The sequence below is a fragment of the Zootermopsis nevadensis genome, unplaced genomic scaffold (assembly GCF_977971745.1).
Source record: "Zootermopsis nevadensis isolate Lab colony 2312 unplaced genomic scaffold, Znev_1.0 Znev_ptg000022l, whole genome shotgun sequence".
Taxonomy (NCBI): domain Eukaryota; kingdom Metazoa; phylum Arthropoda; class Insecta; order Blattodea; family Termopsidae; genus Zootermopsis; species Zootermopsis nevadensis.
Window position 1 is genome coordinate 10,376,725 of NW_028259154.1, and position 26,218 is coordinate 10,402,942.

The window sequence follows — 26,218 nt, forward strand, 5'->3', positions numbered from 1 at the left end:
ATATAAAAAGTAATCTGTATATTTTTGTGTAGTGATTAAATCTTCAAAGTGAAATGGTGTGTTTATCATAAATAACGTCAGCTGTTGATCAGCTTTGTTAAGAAAAATAATAAGCTTTTCGTTTATGTTTAATGAAATATTATATTTTTATTATTAATCAGCTTTGTTGGCAATGGAAGAAGTAAGAATGCGTTACGCAATGTAACTGATTTTATATCGGTTATCGTATGTGTAGGCTTATATCTGCAGTACACTAACTTCAAATCATTCGCAACAGATAAGTCAAATGGTATTAAAACTGAAGAAAATACGACATTTATGCAATTTTTTTTACAACCTAGTAGCAGTCAGACAGAGTATCAACGAAAATAAACATGGACTGTACTGGGCGCGAACCCGGTTCTCTGGCCAAAGCCGCCTGAACTGTGGTACGGATTATTCGATTGTCTGCTACGTTATAGCAAACGATTAATAACAGAGTCAAACGAGAAATGACAATATTAATTTCTGAAAATATGTACTAAATCAAGTTATACAAATTTATATTTGCTTTAACTGTCTGAAACCGAGGTTTATCTAAATAATAATTTATAATTCGGTCCGTACCTCATAGAAAACGCCACACCTCACTGTTACAAAGATCAACTGCTAATGCTTTTTAAGGACACAATCGTTGTTTAAACTGAGACGTATACACGACAATTGGCCTTTTAAGGGTTGAAGATCTGCCTTGAAACGAGATGGAGTCTGTTGAAATAGGTTGAGAACGTGGTCATAGAATATTAGCTTACGGATCACTGGTCTTGAGGAGGGTAACACATTACAGCAACATCGCATCCCAGAATTGCTGCTTTTTGTTAAATGACGCAAGGCAGAAAACATGACACGTAGTAGTAACACCACTGGCTACAGCTTCTGAAGTTTCTAATTATGTCCTTTCCTACCCAAGGGACATTTTGAAAGTTTGACGGTATAGTTGGTAGCCTTTAATTAAGTGTGCCTTGACAATGTAGCTGCAACTGCTTTAACGGTTTCGGACAACGTTTATAGATGGCAGTACTGTATGTTTGTCATGACGAGAATAACGTTGCTCTAGGAACGAAACTCTGTTAAATATCAAATCATCTAATCAAAAACTTTCCGTTGAAACACGTGATTGAATTTTTGAAAATTGAAGGTGTCAGGGTTATTATGAGCCGAAAATTTGGAAAATTGTTTTCCACGAAACCATAATTATTTTCTCTTGATATATCGCGATCATGTAGTCTCATGTAGTAACCACTTATAAAGACAGACTCTCTTTAGAAGTGGTTACTACAGTACCCACTTTCTGTAACAACAATAGCTTTAGAATCTCTAACTGAAATTTAATTTAAAATTCTTGGATTTTTTTGTCCGTCCATTGTAGTGCGTGGATAGTAAACTGAGTGTGTGAAAATTGTCGAGGGGAAAACCCCCCAAGATTTAACATAACACTGGGATTTTACATTATAATTTTTTTTTCAGTCCCTGAATAAACAGGGATGCTGTTATCATCTGTTCATTTTTAATGTACTACATTCTATAGGTAACAGAGGTCCATTGTCTTTTCTTCGGAGTACGAACCAATTTCGTATGTTATTTATATGATTCAATCCATTATAGTACATTATGAGGATTAGAAAACGAGCGATGTGTATTTTAAACTTTTCTTAAACTACATCTGACGTGATAAATATCTTCTAAGGCATGATGTCTTCATATGCAAACAGTTAAGACAATTTTTAAAGCTGTTCTATACCAATATAAGCCAATGTTCATTTATAGTAGTAATTGAAAAACTCCGATATATAAACAAATATTTCAAAAAATGGCATTCTTGTGCACATATGTTACATTAAAAAGATACAGTGAAACTATAAATAAAGCAACTTTACTCATCTTTTCAACTTCGGTCAATTTGCTGGACTGTTTTCTAGCAGTCGGTATGCATTCGGAAGGCCCTGGGATCGATCATCTGAGCAAAGGTTTTCTAGGGTAAATCAAGATGTTTGTCTTCTGAGATGTAGCGTCGTGTGCTCTGGTATACCTTTACTGCCCTGATGATGGAGGCAGCAAGCACTTCTGAAAACTTCTGTAATGTTATACCAGAGCACACGACGCTACATCTCAGAAGACAAACATCTTCATGTAGGATTTGAAGTTTTCACTGTGGCGAGTCTGAAGATGGCTGTCTTCTGGTTTGTTGCGCCGTGTAGTCTGGTAGAAGTTTCAGAAGTCCTTGCTGCCTCCATCTTCTGACATCTTCACGTTCGCCGGCGTGAGAACCTGATATCTCACTTAACTACAAATAGTGAATTCTTAACAGAACTCAAATTTTACTTGTTTCTGTTTGAGCTTACATTTAAAATTGCGTGAATTGGTTTATTTAGTCAAGCTACTGAAGTTAAAGGGAAGGAATAAATATTTTGTTGTTAGTGCCTTTGGCTTAATCTCAATGGTTTTAGTTAGATAAAAATAGCAAAGAGTTTACACGGTTTATAGTATTTTATGGGTACTTAAAGAACGTTAACTTTATTTTACATCTTTTATAGTTCAATGACACCGGGCCTTTTTTAAATTCTTAATGGAATCGTTTCCTAAATAATATTTAGAGACTCAGCGTTGGAATTACTGTAAGTTAATTACTATTCCGTGAGGTTTGTGATGAATAATGTAGAATCAAACTAATCAAATGCAATTTGAGAGTCTCTAGTCTTTACCGTTAATGTGACTTTCGTCGAGAATTTCACACTTTTCGGGCTGAATAATTGCTATGTACGTTCAAAGGTAACTTTGTAGTACGCCTTCGAGTAGCGTGTTTTATTAGGAGCGATGTGCTTCAGAAAACACATGTTCGTATACAGACTGCTGCAAGAAAGAGGGCAAAGAATTTTCCCTACGGGTGATGTGATCTGCAAATGGTATAGTAATTCCTCATTATACCAAAATTGTTAAAATTCCGTGTGTTATTCCCGTTTTCTGTCCACGGTACACGCATATTCAGGATCAACGAAGTTCCTTTCAACATTTTATTTGGCGTATTTGGGTTTGTCATCAGTTTTCAATGCATTATCATATATAAAAATTAATCTTAAAAAGCTAATAGTTGATCATCTGATGAAGAAGTTCATCGCTTTTCATAGAATCTGAAGATTTGTTACCGGTCCACAAGAGCTTTCTACTGTTCCGTATTCTGAGCCAGATGAATCCAGTTCACGGCTTGATATATTATTTCTTTAAGAAACATTTTTACTATTATGATGGCTGTCTTTTGGGTTTTAGCGCCGTTTATTGGTAGAAGTTTACCAACGTTTCACTGTCATGATGAAGGCAGCAAATATATCTGAAACGTCGGTAAACTTCTACCAGACTACACGGCGCTACAGTTCAGAAGACACCCATCTTGTTACTCACCGCAGTGAACAACTAAAATCTTGCATTTTAATATTATCACATGTACTCCTAGGTTCCCCGAATAGACTTTTCCATTCCTCGACTAAAATTCTGTATGAAATTCTTCTATCTCTCGTGTGTTCAACACATCAGCATGTTTTAAATAGAAATTGACGAGTATCTCGCATACGAAAGTAATATATTATATAATTTTATGATTCTATATCCCTGCTAAGTGAATTTCATATGTGGGATCAATACTAGTGGTTCCGAAGGGTTTTATAAAATTGTGTAGTTTTAGAATTTGAACAGATTGCAGTTTTTGTCTTGTAGAATAATAAATAGAAACATGGTCGCTCGAAATTAAATCAGCAACGCTTCTGAATTAAATATTTCATAAGCAAAATGTGTGATATCTTTTTTTCTGTAATAACTTTTACTCAAAAAAGAACTCTCAGCGGTACATAGTAACACCCTAACAAACAATGCCACCCAGAATAAAAAGACTGCGTGAATTTAGTTGTGTTGTTGCTAACCTGTTAACATTCTGTAGTCTATTAGAACCCACATGAAGGTGTGCGTGATATTAGGATGTGTATCATTTTTATGAGTTCTTTGCACGAAATGCACAACAAGAACTTTTATCTGTCCAGTCGATTCAACTCGAGAACGACTTCGCGGATTTTGATGAAATTTGATGTGGAGGTCGTGCTATTGTGTACGACTTCAGAATCGTACTTTTGAATAACATACGAGCGGTGATAATAAAATGGCAGATGAGGTAATTCCTTAGGTGGACATCGTAGTTTTGCGAGCTGGTCGTCAGACTGTCAACTATCGAACAATTCTAATTTGATACCTTCAAAAACAAGTTGCAAAGAACGCATGAGGATATTATGCATATTCCGTATGGAATATGTGTGTCTTATAATCCCTTGGCCGCGTTAGCATCCACATGAAGGTTATATACGTCCAGAAATAATCTGCTCTGTTCAGTGCATGATTTAGTGCAAATTGAATTTTAGTGTTTCTGCAGAATTTGTAGGTAGATTCTGAACGTTTTGGCGTGTTAGTTTGTAATAACGCAGTGATCCATCACTGAAAATATCCAACGCTCATATTTGTCGATGTTTACGAAGTGTTGAGTGGGATGTCGCCGGCTAATCCTTGGACAGAAAGATTATCAGGCACCACAGGGAAAGATTAATTACGATGGAGGGCAAATTCTGCAATTTCCTTTTAGTATTATGCCATATTCTTTAATTATCTTATCGCCGTGTAAGTGATTTATATTGAAAAGTGTTCAGATAAATGGATAAGCTCACCATTTTCTTAATTTATTTAATATGACTTTATTAACATTTTTATCGTTATTTATCATCTGATATTGTTAGGAAGGTCAAAAATTATTTTGAAAAGGTTATCAATTTAGTTTGGGTGAATTTAATCTATTAAATGTTATTCAAAGTACGGCATTTGTTTGATTGTAGTATGTGCTTTGTTTTCTCTATAATTGTCTCAAACAACTGACCTCATACTTTTCAGTCACCTTCAAACGCTTTGGGTATTTTTTACTGGGAAATTTTATTAATTACTGTCTTAGTATTATTCTCCTAATCTAGGTTTTAAATCTCCTTTCAATTACAATGTTGCAACAGGTTGGTTATGGTAAATATTTATTCTTTCTTCCATGAACGTCACATTCTAGTTATGTTTTAATCTTCCCTTACTTTTATCATTTTATAGAACCTGTCAAGAAAATGTTCCCTTTCGATTTAAGTGATGGACACGTTTTAGATGAAGATGAATGATTAGTTTGATGCAGCACCGCGTATAAAAATATTTTGTTAATTTGATACGAGAAAAATTACAAGGAGATATTCCAAAACTTCTTAATACGTCGACTTTCGTACACGTTCATTAAGTTTATAAATTACGCAATTACTTTTGTACTATAAGTATGTATGAAAACATTATATTCAGATGCTCATTAAATTATGAAAATACTTTTAAGTGGTATGTAAGACGAATTTACACTATACACACACTAATATGGTGTATACGGGCGTAGAGGAAATTCTCCTCGCATTCTGGACTTGAGTAAGTAATGTATGGAAATGAATGGTCAGTTATAGTCAGCCAAACCGTACTATAGGTCTGAGGTTCTTACGAAGGCGTGGATGAAGATGGCTGTCTTCTGTGTTATTTTATTATTATTTAGTGTTCTGTCTGACGACAGGTCCATATGAACAGGATCCTTCCATCCTTTCCTCAGACTGGGATCTGTTCATATACGTTCTTGGCAGATGATCCAGAAGTGATTTGCCATTGCCTTCTTCTGTGTGTGAATGGAGTAATTGTTGGGATGCCACGGAGGAAAACTCCGTGTTGCCTAGACCACGGCCTTGCCCAACACAAGTTATAAATTCGGGCACCGTCGGTCTTCTGTGTTATAGTTTACCAATGTTTGAAGTGCTTGTTGCCCGCAGTGGTCAGGGCGATGAGTAAATTGCAGGCAGCAAGGATCTCTGAAAAGTCGGTAAAATTCTACGGGATCAAACGGTGCTACAGCTCAGAAAAACAGCGTTCTTCAGCGAACCGTCCTCTCTACTTATCCACAGGAAACGAGAATTCAGTAGGAACACTTTTCATAGGGCCCTTAGTGGATCCAAAAGCCGATGTGGAAGTACTGGTGATGTCAATAATCATCCATCCAAACTATAGACCTATTATACAGTGTTCTGTGACATTGTCGATACTTAGAATCTTATTCCTCTGGTAATTTCTAGTAAAAAAGACGTATGATAACAAGTAACTTACTCAGCGGTTACGGAGCTACGGATGTTTGAAGTTCAAGATAACGGTAGCCCTCGATTTACGCCGGGGATGCGTTCCTGGACGAACCGGCGTAAACGGAATCGACGTAAATTGAAACTCTTTTATAATGTAAATCAATGGGAAGTCAATGACACGCGTTCCCAGCACCTAAACATTGACGAGTAATATAATGGCATTACATTTAAAGTTCTGAAATAACGTAAATAAAATAAAGGGAATTTAAAAAAATATATTTTATACACTTACAATCGGCGATGGCTTTTACCGATTCATCGATCTCATTGGAGCAAATTCGCGTTAACGAAACATACGTAATTACAGAGATGACTGTATTTATAAATTTTATTCAAAATCAGCGATGTAAGAATTACGATTTAATATGGGACGCAGTACGAGAAAGACTGTAAAACGTTATAAATAATAGTTTTTTTTACTATCTGGTTTCAAAATCGGCGTTATTCTGAATCGGCTCAAATCGAGGGCTGCCTGTAATTTGAACCTTTAATAGTACATCAGGGACATTCATGCATCTTGTATAGAAAATTCAATGATATGCCCCCTGGTTTATGGTTACTTTGCGTTCATACACCATGTTTTACTACGTAACTATGAAAATGAGTTCCTGTGACTGCAGTGGTAAATTCTGCGGACCACCACGACCAATCCATCGGACCTGTTCATTCAAGTACTCCGTCACGTATTATTGAAATATGGGGAATCCCTGTCACGCGAGAAGTAAATCTATTTTCATATTCCGTGTCGTTCAAATCTCCTTTAATTTTTGTCTATAGTTTACGAACAGTTGCGTGAATAGGAGTAATGTTCGTATGAAGTTACTGACGGAAAATGACTTGAGGAATTTTGTGCATAAAATTTCACTGGCTGAGTTCTTCACACCCGTTTACAGACAAAATGAAAGTTTGCGTGTTATATGCGGGTATAACGTACGTAATAAAAATAGCTATAGTCCGCGACTCTAATCTTATAACTTGCGGTGTGAGGGATAGCGTCTGCCTTTAACGCTCAAGATTACGGTCGCGTATTGTACGTCTACATATTTTGCAATTTTTATCGTCAGTTTATAAAACTAAAAGACTGTCGTCTGCGACCACTCTTGACGTTGATTTGTAAAACAAATGTTACTCTGCCCTCTTTAAGCCGTGTCCAACTTTATCACGCCACGGTGGTCTAGCGGTTAGAACGCTAGCCTTGTAATCCTGGGGTCTCTGGTTCGATTCCCAGCGGTGCCCGAATTTATAACTTGTATTGGGCAAGGCCGTGGTCTAGGCAACACGGAGTTTTCCTCCGGGGGCTTCCCCGGTTTCTCCGTGGCATCCCAACAATTACTCCATTCACACACAGAAGAAGGCAATGGCAAACCACTTCTGGATCATCTGCCAAGAACGTATATGAACAGGTCCCAGTCCGAGAAAAGGTTGGAAGGATCCTGTTCATATGGACCTGTCGTCAGACAGAACACTAAATAAATAAAATATATAAAAAATCTGTATCTTTCCCTACCTGTTATATTCCGAAACAACTATCTTCATAGAGCAACGTCCATCTTCAGACGCTAATAGTCTCTCAGCTGGTCAAATACTACGTTCATTTTATGGAAAACGAAGATTTATTTCCGTATTCATAAGCTGCCGTAAGTAACTCATGTTTACAGTTTCATGAATCCGTTCAGCACTCATACATCCTATTTCTTTAAGATTAACTTTAGTATTTTTGATCATCTATTTCTGTATCTCCGAAGCGGTCTAATTTCTTCAGGTGTTTTCTTTTAAAATGTTATATACATTTCTTTGTTCTACTTTAAACGTTATTTTATTAACAAGCAAGACATATCCGTAAGTTTCCATTTGTATTTTACTCTTTCGAAGTGAGTGTGAGGCAGAGAATTAAAATAAAAGTACCTTGTTAATTAAAGCAAGTACCACGTTTTCATATTTTCCGTGGCCAGCTTAGTTTTTATGATGTGTTTCTGTTTTACGCGAAGGCGTTTAACCTGGCTTTACGAAGATTCTGTCCTCCACAATTATTTCAAGTTTTCAGGTTTTGTTACGCTCGTATTCAGAGACAGTTTTCATGACTTAGACGTCTGGCCTCATGTTTGTCCGCCCACTGCCACATTTAATGTCAGTTAACACGGTGTGGTAATTTTCTCTGACGTCTCTCATCATGCGTTCATGCGGATTTAAACTCGATTTATTTGTTAAAAATTGACAAAGAGAAAAGAAACCTAGTTTTAATAACCAGTCTCAAGAGAAGGATTGGTTGTTTTCAAAATTTCCGCCACCAAATCAAGGTTTCGGTATATTTTAGTTTTGATTCCAATTGAGATACGAACCAGTTGCTGTTCTGTTTAATAATACGAGTAATTTCTGCTTAACCGCAAGATGTCTGCAGAGGGCGCGCCACCGACGTGTCCCTGTCCGCACGCAACATGCCAAGGACGGCTGAACGGATTTCCACGAAATTTGATATTAGGGAGTTTCACTAAACTCTTACGACACACGCCAATTTTGGTTAATATCGGGCAAAAATAAATTGAAGTTCGCATGGAGACTACTGCTTTTTTCCCATCGTTAGTAACTAAGTGAGAAATTCGTGCCCTGGGGAAATTTCACTTGGGAAATTCCCCTGCCGTTCACAAAGGCGAGAGGTAACCAATATTTAAATCATCAGTATTGCAAGGAAAATATAGGACGCTTAAAGGGTAGAATGGAGTGTGAATAGCACAGCGGTAAAACGGAGTCTCAACATCGAATTAAATCCTTTTTACGAGCGAACCCAATAATTTTCTTACTGAAAACTATGTAGTTAGACTGTCTGCTGGCCTCTGATTATCTTGTTTATCACACATTGAAAATAGACATTACATCAAGCTTCGAAATTGTATGTGCTTTATACACCTCATCTCTAGAAAGATAAATTTCGTTTTGTGACAGTTATTTTGCACCAAATGCCTTTGTTATTGATGAATGTTAATTTCTTCCTGACGTCACAAGCTGTAAGCCAAGCTACTAATACGACTTTGTTTTGTTTCTGCGTTCCCCTTTTGAAGCTTGACGTGGATATAATTTAGACTCACTGCTCTGATTTCATGTAGGCCATGAGTACGTCGATTGTTACCATGGAAACGTGGAAACATTATTCGGAACAAGATGTTTTCATGCAAATGTAACAAACAGTTCGTACTTCAGTTGCTCCTCTGTGCGGGAAAAGAGGAAACTAGCATTACAGCTGGCTTTTGAAACAAAAGAATATCTATAAAATAAAGCCGCACAATTTCAACAAATATAACTCGACTTTCTATAGCTTAAATATGACGACCGTTGGGATGTTGAATGTGGATGAATTAATATCCCTAATCTGTTCTCTCAACATAAGTAAGTAACTTATGATAAGGTGTATTCTTGGATGACCCAAAATAATTGTATAGTCTTTAAGAAAGCTCAGAATTCCCCCTGAGTTCTTTCTCTAGCCACAGGCAATGGATTCACGTGGTTTGTTATAGGTAAGCATCTTATTATAAACATTTAGTTTATAATTACAGTTCAATTCATTTTCAGTGGTAGGGTTATATCTTTTTAAAAATATTAAAGCTTTAAAAATTATAATCTCATTTGTAAAATTGCTTATAAGTTTCAGTTGGAATTAAATGTTAAAAAAACTTATATACAATTTTGGTAATTAAATTATAGTTTATAAGCTTTGATAAATCTGATGGTGGCTATCATGTACCTCATAAATTGGCCGTATAGTGCCGAAACATGTAGAATAACAAACAAAGGTTTTATGTATCTGTAACGATAACGGTGTATTAATGTTGTGTACGTTGCTTATGGCAAACTGTATTAATAGGCAGAACTCTACACCAGTGGTATTCAACCTGGGGTACGCGTACCCCCAGGGGTACGTGAAATTTAAAAAAAAAGTATTATTTTATGATAAACACTGAATAATCAGTAATGTAATTTATTTAATTTATTTTAGATGTAGATTATATACTACGTATAACTTGAATTAAACACCAACAACTTTGGGTGTACAAAGTTGAAGATAAATTATATCTGGGGGTACGCGAACAAAAAAGGTTGTATAGCACTGTTATACACAACAAGTGTGATTTTGTTGTTAAAATTTAGTCGGTTGGCTTATATGAGTCATTCAATTAATCAGTCGTATTCAGTAGGTCGCGTGTTTCGTTACTTGCTGAGGTAGTTAATAAAGTAGTTATTTGGCGGTACATTTCTTAGGTTTCGTTATTAATTGCGAGCCAGGCGGACAAATATATTTAGTTAGTGACCCAGGCAATCTACAATACTCGGGAGAAAACTGTGCGTTTCGACCACGTCATTATTTTGCGGGTAGAAGGAAAATGCAATGCTGAGTTCCCAAAAAAAACATTAGACATAGAACTGAGACAGCATGATATAAAGTCCCGCTGATGGGAAATAATGTTTGCAGTATGAACAGCATACTGTCTTATGTTATCTTTCTAAACCCTTTAATCCACCATGTCTTCTATTTATAAGGGGCGTAGATCGCACAGGTTGTATTTTGCTGTTTTCGCTGCTGGCTTTACGGAGCTCATAGTTTTTTTGTTTTGTACACGTGTAGTTTACATAGAGGTCGCGCGAGAAGTGCTGTCACTTGCGCAAAGGACTGATTTCGGTCGTATGAGATAGACTCGTCCGAAGCACGCGCTAGAGGGGTGTCAGCTTCAGTCGGTCTGTAGCTCTAGCTGTGTTTAGTTCAGTGCGTCACCGCAGCTGAGGCTGTGCGACCCCCACTACTACTGAACTCCCCTCTCTCGGTTTACACATCGCGCATTTAAGTGCCACCACTACTCGCGTGACCTTTGCCGATATTTGGAACTCATATTGCACGCAAGACCACCTACAAGTGACAAGTGGGTCCAAGGCACGACTATGACTGTGTAATTTTATAGTATAAAGACTTTTTAATTATTCACGAAGTTACAGCGCGTACTGAAAAGATTGTACTCTACAGCCGGAAAATTTGTGTTTAGGACACAAGCAACACAGAGATAGATTTCGATTTTTTCTTCAGTTTTATGAAGTTGGTGGTACGGCTTGAAATTATTAATACAAATACTTTAATGGTTAATGTGTAAGAAGATGACTGTCTTGCAGGCTATTGCCCCGTGTAGTCTGGTGTTGTTCGCTAGACAAGCGACCCTCAAAACTGGGGAAGTAGGGGAAGAGTTGATGGTAGGAGGGGATTCGTTACTGTTCATCGCAAAAACATACAGTTGCTGGAGATTAAAACATTTACATCAACAGGTACAGTAGCGATTACTCGATCCACAGTAACAGTAATGACATTGACCGGGATTCCGATGTTTAAGACACATCAGAACTGGCACAACCACTCGCAGAACGAAATTTATTATGTCTTAATTTTTGACGTGAAAACGTCTTTAAAATCGATGCCGGGTGTGGGGAGGCAATCGCTCCCAAATGAGCGACAGTTTCTGTCGAACTAATTTCAAACTTCAATAACTCGGCTAAACATAGACATAGCGCCGCCATTGTAGTCTCTTTTTAAAGAGGAAGGATGAAAGTTTGTGCCAGAACCGCTCCGACATTCGTGGCGGCCGGACGTCGCGAACTGCGCACGCGCAAAGTGAACCCACGATTTTCGACTTTCCTGATTCGACACGTGTCCATAAACGGGATCATATCTCAGAGACTAATTACCCGATCCGAGTGAACCAAGTGTTGTTTTGAATAGGAGTATACATGTTACAACTCATCATGGGCTCCAAGTGTGTATCTTAAAAACTCAAAAAGATACGAGGCTGTGAATTTGAAAAAGTTTGAAAATTTTCCGATTTTCTTAAAATGTCGCGATATATGAGGGCAAAGTACAACCAGAATTACAAAAAAGTTTAATTTCAATATACTATACACGATTGACGTTTTTACGAAAATAACTGAGGCAGTGTCCGACACTGCCTATCAATTTCTTTTTTAAAAGAATGGATAGTAGCATAACGTCACCCATCACCACGCATTCACGCCAGAGCTTTTCAGCTTGGGAATGGTCGTTAGAATTTTACCGACGTTTCAGAGATGCTTGCTACCTCCATAAACAGCAAGGAATCGGTCTGAGATCAGTGAAGCAGTAGAGGAAGGTGAAACCTTATCGGAAAGGCGGTCCATAGCCCTTATGATGGAGGCAGCAAGTACCTCTGAAACGTCGGGACACTTCTACCAGGCTACACATTGCAAAAACACAAGACAGTCATTTTAATACTCGCCGCTATGAGAACATTATGTCTCACTTATACACTCAGTTTTAAAACTAAAATTAGCGTAGTGTTATAAACCTATTTACTACATTAGTAAGCATTTATGGCTTTATACATCATAACTATAATAAAATGCAACACTGCAGACTTTGTCTTATAAGAAACTGTTGAGCCAATGACCTTGAAACGGTGTTGTGTCTCGCGAGTTGACTGACACACATTCTCTGCGTTGCTGTCGGCACTGAAACACGTTTCGGTGATAATACGAAATTAATATGGCACTTGTTGCCTTAGCAGTTGTCTTGGTTACCGCACAGACGCGTCTGTGGCAACCGTCTAGACTACACAGTTGCCCCGGGAAACAATGTCTGTTGTTACGACAGCAGACTTGGAGCAATGTTTAGTTTTAACAGCAGCGTACAAACACGAGAATCGTTAACAGCATTTCCGGCAAATGTCTTTATTCTCGGTTTGTCTTTCCGGTTTCTTCGCAAAACAATTACAGATAGTAATCGGATTTATAATTTCCTATTTCCTTCCGGGAACTTTTCCTCCGAGGTCTCCTACATCTTATGCTGAGATCTTAGAATACGCAGAGATTTAACTACACACAACTACACGTCTTCATGTTACGTTGCTAGTTCACAGGGACAGGTGTAACAACGTACTTTCTTTTTGCGAACCAAGATACGGTGCGTCCTCTGGTTGCTAATGGATGAGATAGCCTACGCATGCGCAGAGTAGATACGATTATACGACATAAGCAGTCATGAACAACTTACAGTGGATGGTGCTTTAACTCCGGGACTAAGTGGGGTGGAGAATTAACAAGTTCTGGTGTTACGAGATATTACACAGGGCTTTGGACTAGGAACAGATTCATGAGATGGTAAAGTTGAGTCATATTGTGATATGATAAATATATATTATTTAAATCATGTCCGTCTAATCACAATCAATTCTTATTAAATATTAAAATATTACAATAATTAACATTTAAAATATTTAAAAATATTAAATGATGTTCTTTATCAAAATATTCGATGATGGTCTAATGTAAATCGAATATTTCGATAAAGAACATCATTTAATATGTTTAAATATTTTAAATGTTAATTATCGTAATATTTTAATATTTAATAATAATTTATTGTGATTAGACGGACAAGATTTAAATAATATATAGGAACAGATTTTTAAAATTGACGTTGGGTTCGGAACTTGGAATTTACCGACTGAGTCTCTGTATGCTAGAATAGTTGAAAACACTAACAAGTCTATAAGCAAAATACAATCCCAGGTGTTCATGTGGGACGATTATTGAACCGGTAGATGATTACACGTTTTGCTACGGAAATTAAAAAATAGATCTTCACTTCCTGTTTACACAAAGGTTTTCATCGCATGCAGGTAAAACATGTCAGTGGTTTAGGTAGTACAGTCTGTTAGCGGTATGATGTCATATACTCGTTTCCAAAAGGTCAGTGGTTCGGTATTGTTCTGAATGTGCGCTCACCAACTGAAGACAGAAACGATTTAAGGTGCAGCGTTTATGAAGAAATAGTTTGTTAGATGAATTCTCTGTGACGCACATGATAAGTGTTTAAGGGAATTTTAATATAAAATTATGGAAAGTACATTTTAAAAAAAGGATAGGTGGCCGGAAAATGTTTACACGAAGCTAGTAAACTAATAATGGGGTTGTAAAAAATTATGCGCCATTGTGTCAAGTGTAGGCTGTAATTGTTTCTACGTCCCTTAATTTTAAAATACACATGGACTTTTGCTGACGGAAAGACTTACAGATTTATCACGCCCTGGTCCACGTAAGACGATGATTTAGATGCTGAAGACTGCTTGATATCTATTCGTTTAGAAGAGGTGTATGTGATATCGATTACCATTTTGTATTTGAAAAAGTTAGGTGGACGTTATGTATACATACATACAAACATACATACTGTCCACAGACCAGGAGAAAAGCCCTGCGGGGGAAGTCGTTTCCTGTGCGGTGCAGGGGAAATGTTTCTTATCAGCTGGACTAGAGGCCTGCTATTGGTGGGAAGTGTGATACGTCAGAGTTTTACGCTACTACACAGACTGAAAACATGAAGCAGTTAAGAGTAGCGTATAGTGAGTGCACCTCTAATGTGTTCTGCGGGTGTTGCGATAATATTCTAGATTAAATCACTGTGCCACTGTGAGGTAATCTTAAAATTGTGTCCATTAGAACACATAAAGCCTGTTGTCTGTTGTTCGTTCAGTGGTTGTGGAACGAATGCTTTTAGGATGGATCGTCACTCACTGCGAAATCTTGCGCATGCGCGTATATCGAATACCTCGCAGGGATTTTCTCCTGGTCTGTGGACTGTGCATTCATACATGCAAGTTAGGGTTACGTTGCTTATTATTTTGATCGTGTGTGCAAACGTTTCACACATTCAAAATACTAGACCGCACAGCAGCAAAGACATTATCGATATTCAGATCATTAAAAAAGTAACCTTAAATGTCAACAAGATCTCAGTAATTCGAGTTTCATAATCGCTTGTCATTGTCCCTTAATGGGGTTAATTCCACCCAGAAGCTTTTCTAAATGTAAATAATTTTCACTGATACGTGTACAGTGATATGACGTTTGCTAAGCACAGTACGTTATTGACTAAACAGAGTCTCGGGTTTTTGTTGTTAAGATTCTGAGATACAGAAGAACCAATTTGTTTTATATTTACACGAAACAAAGACAATTTAAGCTTTCTAATCCGAACTACCTTCATCTTATATAGTCGGTAATTTTGGTAGAATTGCTGTATATTTTACGTCTATCTGGCTTTGGTGTGAATGTCTTGCCGATAGGAGATTCCTAATTCCTGAAATTTCATACTTTCTCCGTTCGTTAGAAGATGGTCTTCGCATCGTTTTAGTTCAGTGCAGGATGAATCAAAATAGGAAATGAGTATCGTACCAGAACACTTGATAATGTCGTTTGGCGTGTAGTCTACAGAGCATCTGTAGGCGCTCAAGAAGAGAATCATTTTCTGGTGTTCAGCTGAAGTGTTTTCGCTAGTAACTGAATGTAGTATCCATGGCAACAGAGTGACGGATGGGGATAGAGTAAGGGAGGGGCTTGTTGTTAGTATAAGGTATCGGGAAGACAATCGGTCTTCACTCAAGACGTAATGTAAACAGACCGATGAAGTGTTGGTTTCCCGCAGGTGGTGCGAACTCTGGGTGGTCATTAAGACTCTTGTTGATGCAATTTAGTTGTACCTACAACGTCAAAACATTCTGCAGTGCAGTGAAAATAACCTAAGTCTTAATGTCTTATTTAAAACAGCAAATACCCGAATGTAATTATCATATATTTCTGTCAAGGTCATTACATTTTTCTCAAACAGTAACACGCTAGATTCAGGAAAGGCCTATTTGGAGAAGGCCCTGATCTGAGAACGAGGCCAACTAGGATCTGAGGAAAAGCTAGTGACTCAGAAAGTTACATGACGAGTAATATCATAAAATTTTCAGACACGAATGGGGAAACGGTAAATGTATACAAACGTCTTGTTGGGGGATCTGATTGGGGGACAGACAATTTATAACTTGTGTTGGGCAAGGCCGTGGTCTAGGCAACACGGAGTTTTCCTCCGGGGGCTTCCCCGGTTTCTCCGTGGCATCCCAACAGTTACTCCATTCACACACAGAAGAAGGCAATGGCAAACCACTTCTGGATCATCTGCCAAGAACGTATATGAACAGGTCCCAGTCCGAGAAAAGGATGGAAGGATCCTGTTCATATGGACCTGTCGTCAGACAGAACACTAAATAATATTAAGATGAGGTGGTCTAGCGGTTAGAACGCTGGCCTTGTAATCCTGGGGTCTCGGGTTTGATTCCCGGCAGTGCCCGAATTTATAACTTGTGTTGGGCAAGGCCGTGGTCTAGGCAACACGGGGGCTTCCCCGGTTTCTCCGTGGCATCCCAACAATTACTCCATTCACACACAGAAGAAGGCAATGGCAAACCACTTCTGGATCATCTGCCAAGAACGTATATGAACAGGTCCCAGTCCGAGAAAAGGATGGAAGGATCCTGTTCATATGGACCTGTCGTCAGACAGAACACTACAAGTAAAAAAAAAATAAAGAAGATAATACTAAAATAGATCTTAGATAAGTAACGTATGAAAGTGTAGATAAGGTAGAGCTGGCGTACGTCACATTGAGAACATTTATGAACATGATAATAAATTTTAAGGCTGTATAAATATAGGTTATTTGTAAACGGTTTAGTGACTGAGGTCGTGTATACTGTGCAGATAATTAGTTCGTATTTACATCGTAGTGTTCTTTTATAAAAGTACGCTGCAGAATAGAAAATGCGATTTTAATGATATGTTTCGAAGAAATAATTAGGAATTTTATCTCGGACATGTACGTCGCTGTAAAATGTATTTTCCCGACTAATTTATTCCTCCCAATGTAACATAAAGACGCCCTTTCGTCTGTCGGTCTGTAAATGTATAATTCCAGATTCTGCATGCAAATTGGCAAGGAGGCGTTAGAAGATAAGTGGCAACTGTTTTCCGAGCTGTTTGGAATAACTTATGCATAATTATTATCGTTGTATTATAAATGTTCCCCTTTGTAATCATGAAACACTCGTAAACTCGAATTACCTTTGCACTCTGGTCGCTCTGTTACGTACCTTCATCATGTTCCTACAGTTTTAAGTTTTTAGTGGTATATTTCTATCTGTTGGGGGGGCCGTGATGTATCGCAATAATATTACGAATTATTAAATTTTTTAGAACGTTCCTATATAAAGAAAGTAGTTCCAATATATTTATGTTGTTGTTAATCAAGTATGACGTAGAAGTCCATGTAACATGTCTTAAATGTGCAGAATTTCTTTAGAATATTCGACTTATTTTGACTTTTTTTGGACATTTTTATTTTCGGGTTGAGATAAATTTATGTACAAAATAATGCTAGAATTTGGGACAGATAACCTGAAAGAAATAACTTGGAAAACCTGTGTGTACCTCGGAGGATAATTTTGGAATTCATCTTTATAAAATACAAAGTATCAGCGTACGAATAAAACTTATCTGGCTACGAGTATCAATTTCTCGTAAACACAATAACGTACCTTCGGGTTTTATAACTGGCTGGATATGTCTTGATTAATTAAGCAACTATTAAGATTTCTATCTTCTGGGTTGTTGCGCTGTGTAGTCTGGTAGATGTTTACCAACGTTTCAGAGGTCATACTGCCTCCATCATCAGGGCGATGAGTATGAAGATTTCTGTCTTCTGGGTTGTTGCGCTGTGTAGTCTAGTCGATGTTAACCAATGTTTCAGAGGTCATACTGCCTCCATCATCAGGGCGATGAGTATGAAGATTTCTGTCTTCTGGGTTGTTGCGCTGTGTAGTCTGGTCCATGTTTACCGACGTTTCAGAGGTCATACTGCCTCCGTCATCAGGGCGATGAGTATGAAGATTTCTGTCTTCTGGGTTGTTGCGCAGTGTAGTCTGGCCGATGTTTACCAACGTTTCAGAGGTCATACTGCCTCCATCATCAGGGCGATGAGTATGAAGATTTCTGTGTTCTGGGTTGTTGCTCTGTGTAGTCTGGTCGATGTTTACCAACGTTTCAGAGGTCATACTGCCTCCGTCATCAGAGTATGAAGATTTCTGTCTTCTGGGTTGTTACGCCGTGTAGTCTGGTCGATGTTTACCAACGTTTCAGAGGTCTTTACTGCCTCCGTCATCAGGGCGTTCTGACAGTGGCGCTTGAAAAATGTAAAATTATTGAAGATTTCTGTCTTCATACTCACCGCTGTGAAAACCTCAAATCATACACTAAGCAACTATTAGCTTCTCAATGACTATACTCCATTGAATTGGTTACTTAATAGTATTAACATGAAAATTAAAACAAAATTGTGTATCTATATTTGATCTGTTCACAAATACTGGACATACATAATTTACAATTATTTTTCTTTATGTTTCAGGAAACGTTTCCAGCGCCATCACACCACCGGTGAGTTTGCGTAGTTCCGAATAAAACCGCTAAATGTATTATTTGTATTAGGCCTGTATTATCATCACCGACATAATCATTGAAACAAATTAGATACTGAACTGATTTGTTTGTACATGCCTGGGCACTAACAGCTGTAGGTCTGGGATCGAACTCAGGCAGTTGCGTCTTCTTCATGGTTTTCCTCAGTTTGTCACTTGTCACGTGTACTCCGAGATCCTTCGGAATGTTAGAACTCTGTTCGTCTTTTTAAGGAGCAAACAGAGGACATATTTTTACATCTTATGTCCGCCTTTTATGTCTTCCTTTATTTCCCATGCAAATGCGTACGAAATGATACTGGAAAATGTAGCTGAAAAAATAAGGCAATGAGGCCTTTTCATGTAGCACGCATTATGAAACAACATAGGAATCTCGTGGTCGGCCAATGATGGGAGACAAAGGATTAGAAGCAACTTTAATATTATATATTTGTTTAAATCTTGTCAGTCGAATCACAATAAAATTCCTATTAAATATTAAAATATTACCATAATTAACATTTAAATATTTAAAATATATTAAATGATATTCTCTATAGAAATGTTCGATTTACATTAGAACATCACTTTTTTACACGACATGTTTCAGTTCTAAAAGAACCATCTTCAGGTGTATAAAATTATATAAACTTAAATATAATTTCTTAAATGCAACTTTTTAGTCAGATGTTTATCAGATTTCAAATGATGTTTTCTTCCAGATTTTATTGTATTTTTTAATATCGTAGTTGTTCTGTATGTACGTCGTGACTAAAAAGTTGCGTTTAAGAAATTATATTTAAGTTTATATAATTTTATACACCTGAAGATGGTTCTTTTAGAACTGAAACATGTCGTGTAAAAAGTGATGTTCTAATGTAAATCGAACATTTCGATAGAGAATATCATTTAATATATTTTAAATATTTAAATGTTAATTATGGTAATATTTTAATATTTAATAGGAATTTTATTGTGATTAGACTGACAAGATTTAAACAAATATATATTTATCACAATATGACGCAACTTTATCATCTCATTTAATATTATACTTGATATCGGTGATGTTGATGACGTGGATTAGATTCAACTGGCACATGTTACGTTTCTTTGTTGTAACATTGCGGATACAGTTAAAGTATTTAAATTTGTCAATGTGTCACTCTGTGTTTGTGGGCTTGCGTGCGTGTTTTTTTTTTCTGGTCTGTCGAGGTTGTACAATTTAATAGATTACAAATTCATTATATATCATACTTTAATCTTGGTTCACGCAACATAGCATTTGCAGTTGAAATAGCTTCATTAGGTACCCCAAGAATCACTGCAGGCACAAAAGTTCAAGGTGTCTTTTTGTAGCGTCAACAAAATTGTATGAAGTCGGGTATCGAACCTCGGATGATAATCTCGCTAGCTGAAAGTGAAACGAAAATAGCTTACCGGCGCAGAGCGATGCGTGTACCGTGTAGCAAAATATTGCCGGAAGTGGTTACCAAAAGCGTCACGAACTTGTTTTCGTTTCACGTCCATACGGAGAATATCAAATACTTGAGTTGCTTTTTCGTGTTGTGATACGTCTCCAGGATTCTTCTTGTACGATGGCACGAAGTCCTCTTTTGTAAGCGGGACATGACCAGTTCCAATCTCATTCGGAACGTCTCCTTCTTTTACTTCTTTCAACCCCTCATCTATACCAATATGGCTACCGTGCGTATTTATTATTTACGCAGTTTAGTACAGGGCCTGGAGCTATTTGGGGTGTTCCATGTTTCAGAGTTATTAAGGTTTTATTGAGATATAATTTTATGAATATTTAAAATAAAAAGATGTTTATGAGGGTAAGATAGACGGGGCATGTGACTCGTGTGGGAACGATGCAAAATATAGTCGGAAAACTTAAGGAACTAGACTATATGTTCATAGATGTTAGGATAATATTAAAACTGATCATAAAGAATATATTTTGAGCGTGTGGACTTTATTTGTTATCCATCAGAGGGATTATTAGCTTCTGAAGAAGGACACTGCTCGATAGAATTTTGGTCAGTGCTTATAAACGATATATATCGTGCGTAGCATGTAAACGGTTAAGACACTTGCGTAGGGTCCTTGTCTGCGATCTTATCTTTCAGATTTCCAATATCTTTCGTTAAGGTGATTAAGTATCTGAAAATGAAGGTGAAGATTATGCACAAGTGTTTCCAAGAGCTTTATTCAAAGTCAGGCGGTTCAAGTTTGCCTTGGCTCTACAGGCTAAGCTTAGAACTTGCTCTCAGAGACCTAGTAGACTACAAGGAAACACACTTCCTGCCTGTATTAAATGATGTTATTTGTTTAACAAGGTGCTTTTTAAACCGTGAACCGTCACTCAAGAACAGAGCGCGAGGAAGTTTCTGAATTCTTAATTACAAAACTTTGTCTGTGATCCAAAGTTTATGTGAAATGCCAACACTGGTTCTATACGAGGGGTAATTTACGAGAGGCGTTAGTGGTAACGGTGATTATACTAGGGAATTTATTGATCATCTGAATACAGTTTAATTTTTTATACGTGACCGCCGTGCAGCGCGTGAGGGGAAGTGATCGGAAGCTTGATGGGGGCCGAAGTATCCAAACGACACACCCCTCTACTTCCTTCACAGCCGTTACTGGACTTGAATCGTGTTTACAGCTGCCACGGCTTAGAAACTGGATTTTAACTGTCATATGCGGAATGAAATTCAATTTCATTTTATCGGTTTGTTAGATTTTAAGGTTTATTTCGTATTTCTGTTCTTTACCCTTTTGTTTCACGTGTTGTTTTTTTAGTTTGAAACCAAATCTCTCATTCTTCGGGGGTTATCTGAGAATAAAATTTTGGTTAGAGTAATTGGACCTAAGGAGAAAGAGACAAGAGGACGGAAATTGTAAATTAATGTAGATGGAAAACCTCAAGGGAAAAATTTGCTTTGTAAAACTAAACATAGATGGGAGGGTAATATTAAAATTGAACTTGGATAAAAATGTGTGCATACGTGGAGTTATTTCTAGTGAACTGGATCGTGTGTATGATAACAGTGACGAATCTTAAGGTTCAGCGTTTTTATAATAAGAAACTGATGATAATATTAAAAGTTGGCAACTATAACCTTACCGGAGGTCAAGTGATAAATTGTTGAGAGAGTTTACGACATAGGTGAGTTTTAATTCGCAGTGCCCCAGAAGACTGCAATGTTCTAGGCAAAGCTTATTGTTACAAGTGTGACTCGTATACGGTAGTATAAGGTTCGAACCTTGGTCGGGAACTTGCCTGAGGCATTTAATAATTTTACCCAGTCTGTCCAGTGGCATGACTTAGTAAAATGTTGCTGGATACTGTGGCATTATGACACATTCGGTGTGTTTCGTAACATTGTAACCAAGTCATTGAAAGGTACCTTTTCGAATCTTGGTCGAACATCGGTACTGGTTCTCAACTCGGGGCCCACCAATCTGTTTTTTTACGGCCCGTGTACATTTTAGTAATATTGTAGTGCTCCATATAACTTAAATTGTTATCGCCCAAATTGAAATTTATTTCAAGCATATAATTAATAAGATAAGAAATAAGTAATTTTTAATAAAAATCATGGCATAGGCCAATACTTGAAACTAGTTGAGATTTTACGTTCTTGACTGGCGAGTGTGAATGTCTTCTGGGATTTTGTGCCTTGTATTATAGTAAGAGCTTTCCGACCTTTCGGTGTTGCTTGCTGCCTCCATCATCAGGGGGATGAGTCAAGATTTATTTATCGCCCTGATAGTGGAGGCAAGAAGGACCTCTAAAACGTCGGTAAGCTTGGACAACCTACACTCGCATCCCCCCCCCCATAAGAGTCATTTTAATATGTGAACCTGTTTTCCGTAGTTATTAGCAGTTAGGTTATTAATAGAATTTTATAATTTTTAATCCGATGCGGCAGTCCTCGGTTCGAAAGAGAGTCTAAATGTGGTCCAACTTCTTCGAAATGTCTAGAAACTATTCTGCACAGTCATGCTGTCTTATCTAAGGTCATACTACATAAACGCAGAACGACAAATTGAGACAAAAACATTCCTATAATGGTCTAACATATTTTGACTTTAATGTCCTGTAAGTGGATATTTCCAGAGAGTTCAACACGCAATGTGGGAACTACAGCATTACCAATTATAGCCTTTGCCTCGCTACGTTCATTTTATTGTTTAACGTTCTAAACCAGTGGCTCGCAGACTTTTCTAGTTTGTCAGGTTTCTCAGAGTCTTTGAAGGTTGATGTCAAATAGAAGACACGAGAATATTTGGACGAAATGGAAATTGAATTAAAAATTATGTTTCGTGCTTTCATTTTATAAACTTATTTCCCACTTATTTTACATTATTCTTCTGTTTGTCTCTATTTTTAGAGTAGTGCCGCGATTATCTGTACAAATTGGGGGAAGCAGGGGTCCGAATAATCGAAAAAAAAACGGTTAATGAAAGTTATATTTTATTTGTAAGTAAAATAGGAATTTTACGAGGTATGACAAGTAATTTTCCAAAAATTCCGGCATATACGCATCGAGTAGCAAGCAGCGACTTGTTACGACGTTTCGGTGGGTACGTCTTTTATGTTGGTGAAGCAAATTGGCAATAGCAGTGAATTAGTGGTAGAGTTACACGAGCGTGTGTTTTTGTCCCGATGGAAAAATGAGCGACAGGTTCTTCGAACAACGCATCAACATGAAGTTTTGTTCAAACTTCGGTAAAAACGGGAGAAAAATTCTGCAAAAATCGAGGTTCTTTAAGTGGCGTAAAAGCTTTACGATACAGCTCAGTCTCGACTTTGTGGTGAATATGAACGTTCCTAAGATTTTATTGGAACGTCATGTTACGCATAGTGAATGAGAGAATTCCCGAATATGTTCCTGTGAGCCTGAAACATGTATTAAATAACGCACCAAGACATATAATATAGTTAGTTATGTAAAGACGATAATAATATAAAATTCAAATATTATTGTTGCATTATAATGAAAGTGGTATATGTATTTTTCTAAGAACTTATTATTTTTTGTACGTATTTTATTTCACTGTAAAGTAAAAACACATTTAATTCGTACTCCATACCCCCCTCTTCAGATCCTCGCAAAATATTTTCACGTCTTATAAAACCGTACTTTTAATGGATTTAATTTGTTTATTAAATTGAATTCTAAAATCCACTTTTTATGGACATAACCAAAATATATAGAATAACGTCTTCTAAATCCCAGTTCAGAGACGTGTTGCTGTGTGTCTTCGAGTAGCAAGAGAGTTGCTATGGCAACAGTGATATAGCGGTGTAGTTAAAAAATAAATTCCCTAGTTTCATCGTTGTCTGTATTGTATAAAACACTACATTCTTACTGGCAGATAAGGTCAGTTCTGTTCTTAACGTGTCGGTCTACGTTAAATAGGCAGCAACATCTGATCTATGATTATCTTTTTGAAGTAGGAAAGAATATAGTGAAATATTTAAATAAATCCATAGAATTAACATTTCCAGTCATCATAGTGGTCTGTATGAAGAAACTTTGTTTTTTATATCGAGGTTTACGTCGTTTTGTAAAATCGAATTTGAGTAAAGTTCTTGGTACTGTGTATCAGAGGTGTTCATGAAATGACAGACAAGGTAAAATGTAGTTATCAGTGTACAAGTCCTAAAACATTCTCCGAATAAAATATCTGATCATTCTAAAACCTTACCAGAGACCAGAAAATTGTTACAACATTTATGCAAATGGAATGCATTCTTATATGCAAGCTGGGAACTGTTCACAGTAGTCCTTATTTGGAAAACAGGGATTCTAAAGGACTCTGTCGGGAATCTAACGCCTGGCGTCCAGTTCCAAATAAGTTACCTTACTAGCTGAACAGCCGTGGTAACTGACTTAACTAACTAATCCGTTTTGACAGGTTTTTTTAGTTGCTCTCAATCGCTCAGAGAGTAAAAAAGGACTGTCAGGTTTTATTACCGTATTTACAAGGGCCCTTCACAGGTTCATATCCTGAGTCAGCTGAATCCAATCCACATTCCTCAACCCTGTTTCTCAAAATTAATATTATTCCTCCAATCTTTGCTTAAGTCTTTTGAATGGTTTATTTCTTTTCAGGGTTTCAAATAAAAAAAATTGTACCCATATCTTATGAGACTGAAAGCCTCGCCCATTCTATATTTGATATCTTAATAATATTTTATGTAGTTTTCTCCCGCTTTCTATCACGGGATTTGTATTGGATCCTGTAGATGTAACAGTCTGTTTATCATACTTTAATTAAATCTATCATAATTTATTAAGGCGTCGGTATATTTAACGTTTCTGGAATAAATGTTACACAAATCCTTACATCGCTGTGGGGTTCAGATCAACGTTCCCGCCGCCTTGATCCTCAGAGAAAGCATCTGCATTGCCTATTTAATATTTTCCTTAGGCACAAACTTAGTTCTGTCTATAAATAAAGTAAATTTTAATGTTTATTTGAGTGGGATTGAAATTCGGCCTTGGCCTTCAATTTTTAAATTTAACGGAGCTGCTAAGCCGTACTCAGCCAAGGTGACCGACTGAGCTACCGCGATTCTGTTGCAGTCTTTTGAACAAAATCTATTTGTATGACACTGAAGAAAGTGGAGTTAAAATGCGTACACAAACAACGTTGAAGAGGTTGGGAATTGCATTACTTTGTTCGCATGGGCTCTAGAACCTAAGAAGACAGAGGGTTGCTTTGTGTTTGAGTTTGTTCACTCTCCTTTTACACGGAAGTCGGTGGAAACGTTAAAACTTGATTATACGATAAAGACGGAGGTTGCTGCAATTGGATTCTGCCCCGGGACAAATACTAATTCATCTCTGCCCAAACCAGATCACACGTTTAGAGCTCTTATTTTCAAGTACAAGGCGACATGCAGTCATGCTCCAATGACAGCTGTAGATTATTCATCGTCCTGATGATGGCGGCTGCAAGGAGCTCTGAAACATCGGTAAACTTCTACCAGACTACACGGCGCTACAAACCAGAAGATAGCCATCTTCAAACTCACCGTCGTGAAAACCTCAAATCCTACATTCTGTAAGAAGTTGTGTTGCGGGAGAATTTCAGTAAATTTCTAAAATACCATCACCACTTTTCATCACAAACATAAAAATCTTATTTGTTTGCTCCGTGTCTGTGTTTTTTTCACTTAAAATTTTTTCGAAATTTGCGACAGACGAGATCTGTGAGCAAGTTAATCACACTGCGCAGGTTATCTAAGCGGTAACGTATTCTAAACTGCGTTGGTTGATAAACCGGAACGCAACTGTTATATCCCAGTTCCCAGCAGAAACTTATGAGTCAACGCCAAGAGCAAAAGTTCTTAAAATATTCACAAAACAGTGCAACTGTATCTTACTTAATGTTAAATTGTTTATAATTGTATAATACCAAACTACGATAACTTTCCGATATTTAATGAACATCTGACGAAGGATTGAATTTAGAATATTACATTTAAATTTATATTGATTATACACCTGAAGATGGTTCATTAAAAAGCGAAACATGTCGTGAAAAAGATGATGCTCTAATTGTAAATCGAACATTTCGATGAAAGAGCAT

The 26,218-nt window shown here is 37.2% G+C and overlaps 1 protein-coding gene across 17 annotated transcripts in view; it reads left to right on the forward strand.

Annotated features, from left to right (window-relative positions):
* Positions 1-26,218, forward strand: part of SPR (G protein-coupled sex peptide receptor) — a 619,021-nt gene that overhangs the window by 435,481 nt on the left and 157,322 nt on the right. For all 17 annotated transcript variants that reach the window (XR_015536569.1, XR_015536568.1, XR_015536570.1 and 14 more), the window contains one exon: positions 18,556-18,584. Coding sequence is in view for 5 of the 17 variants with exons in the window: in XM_087353881.1 (XP_087210007.1) it covers positions 18,556-18,584 (29 nt within the window). In the remaining 12 variants the exon portion in view is untranslated. The remainder of the gene's footprint in view (positions 1-18,555; positions 18,585-26,218) is intronic.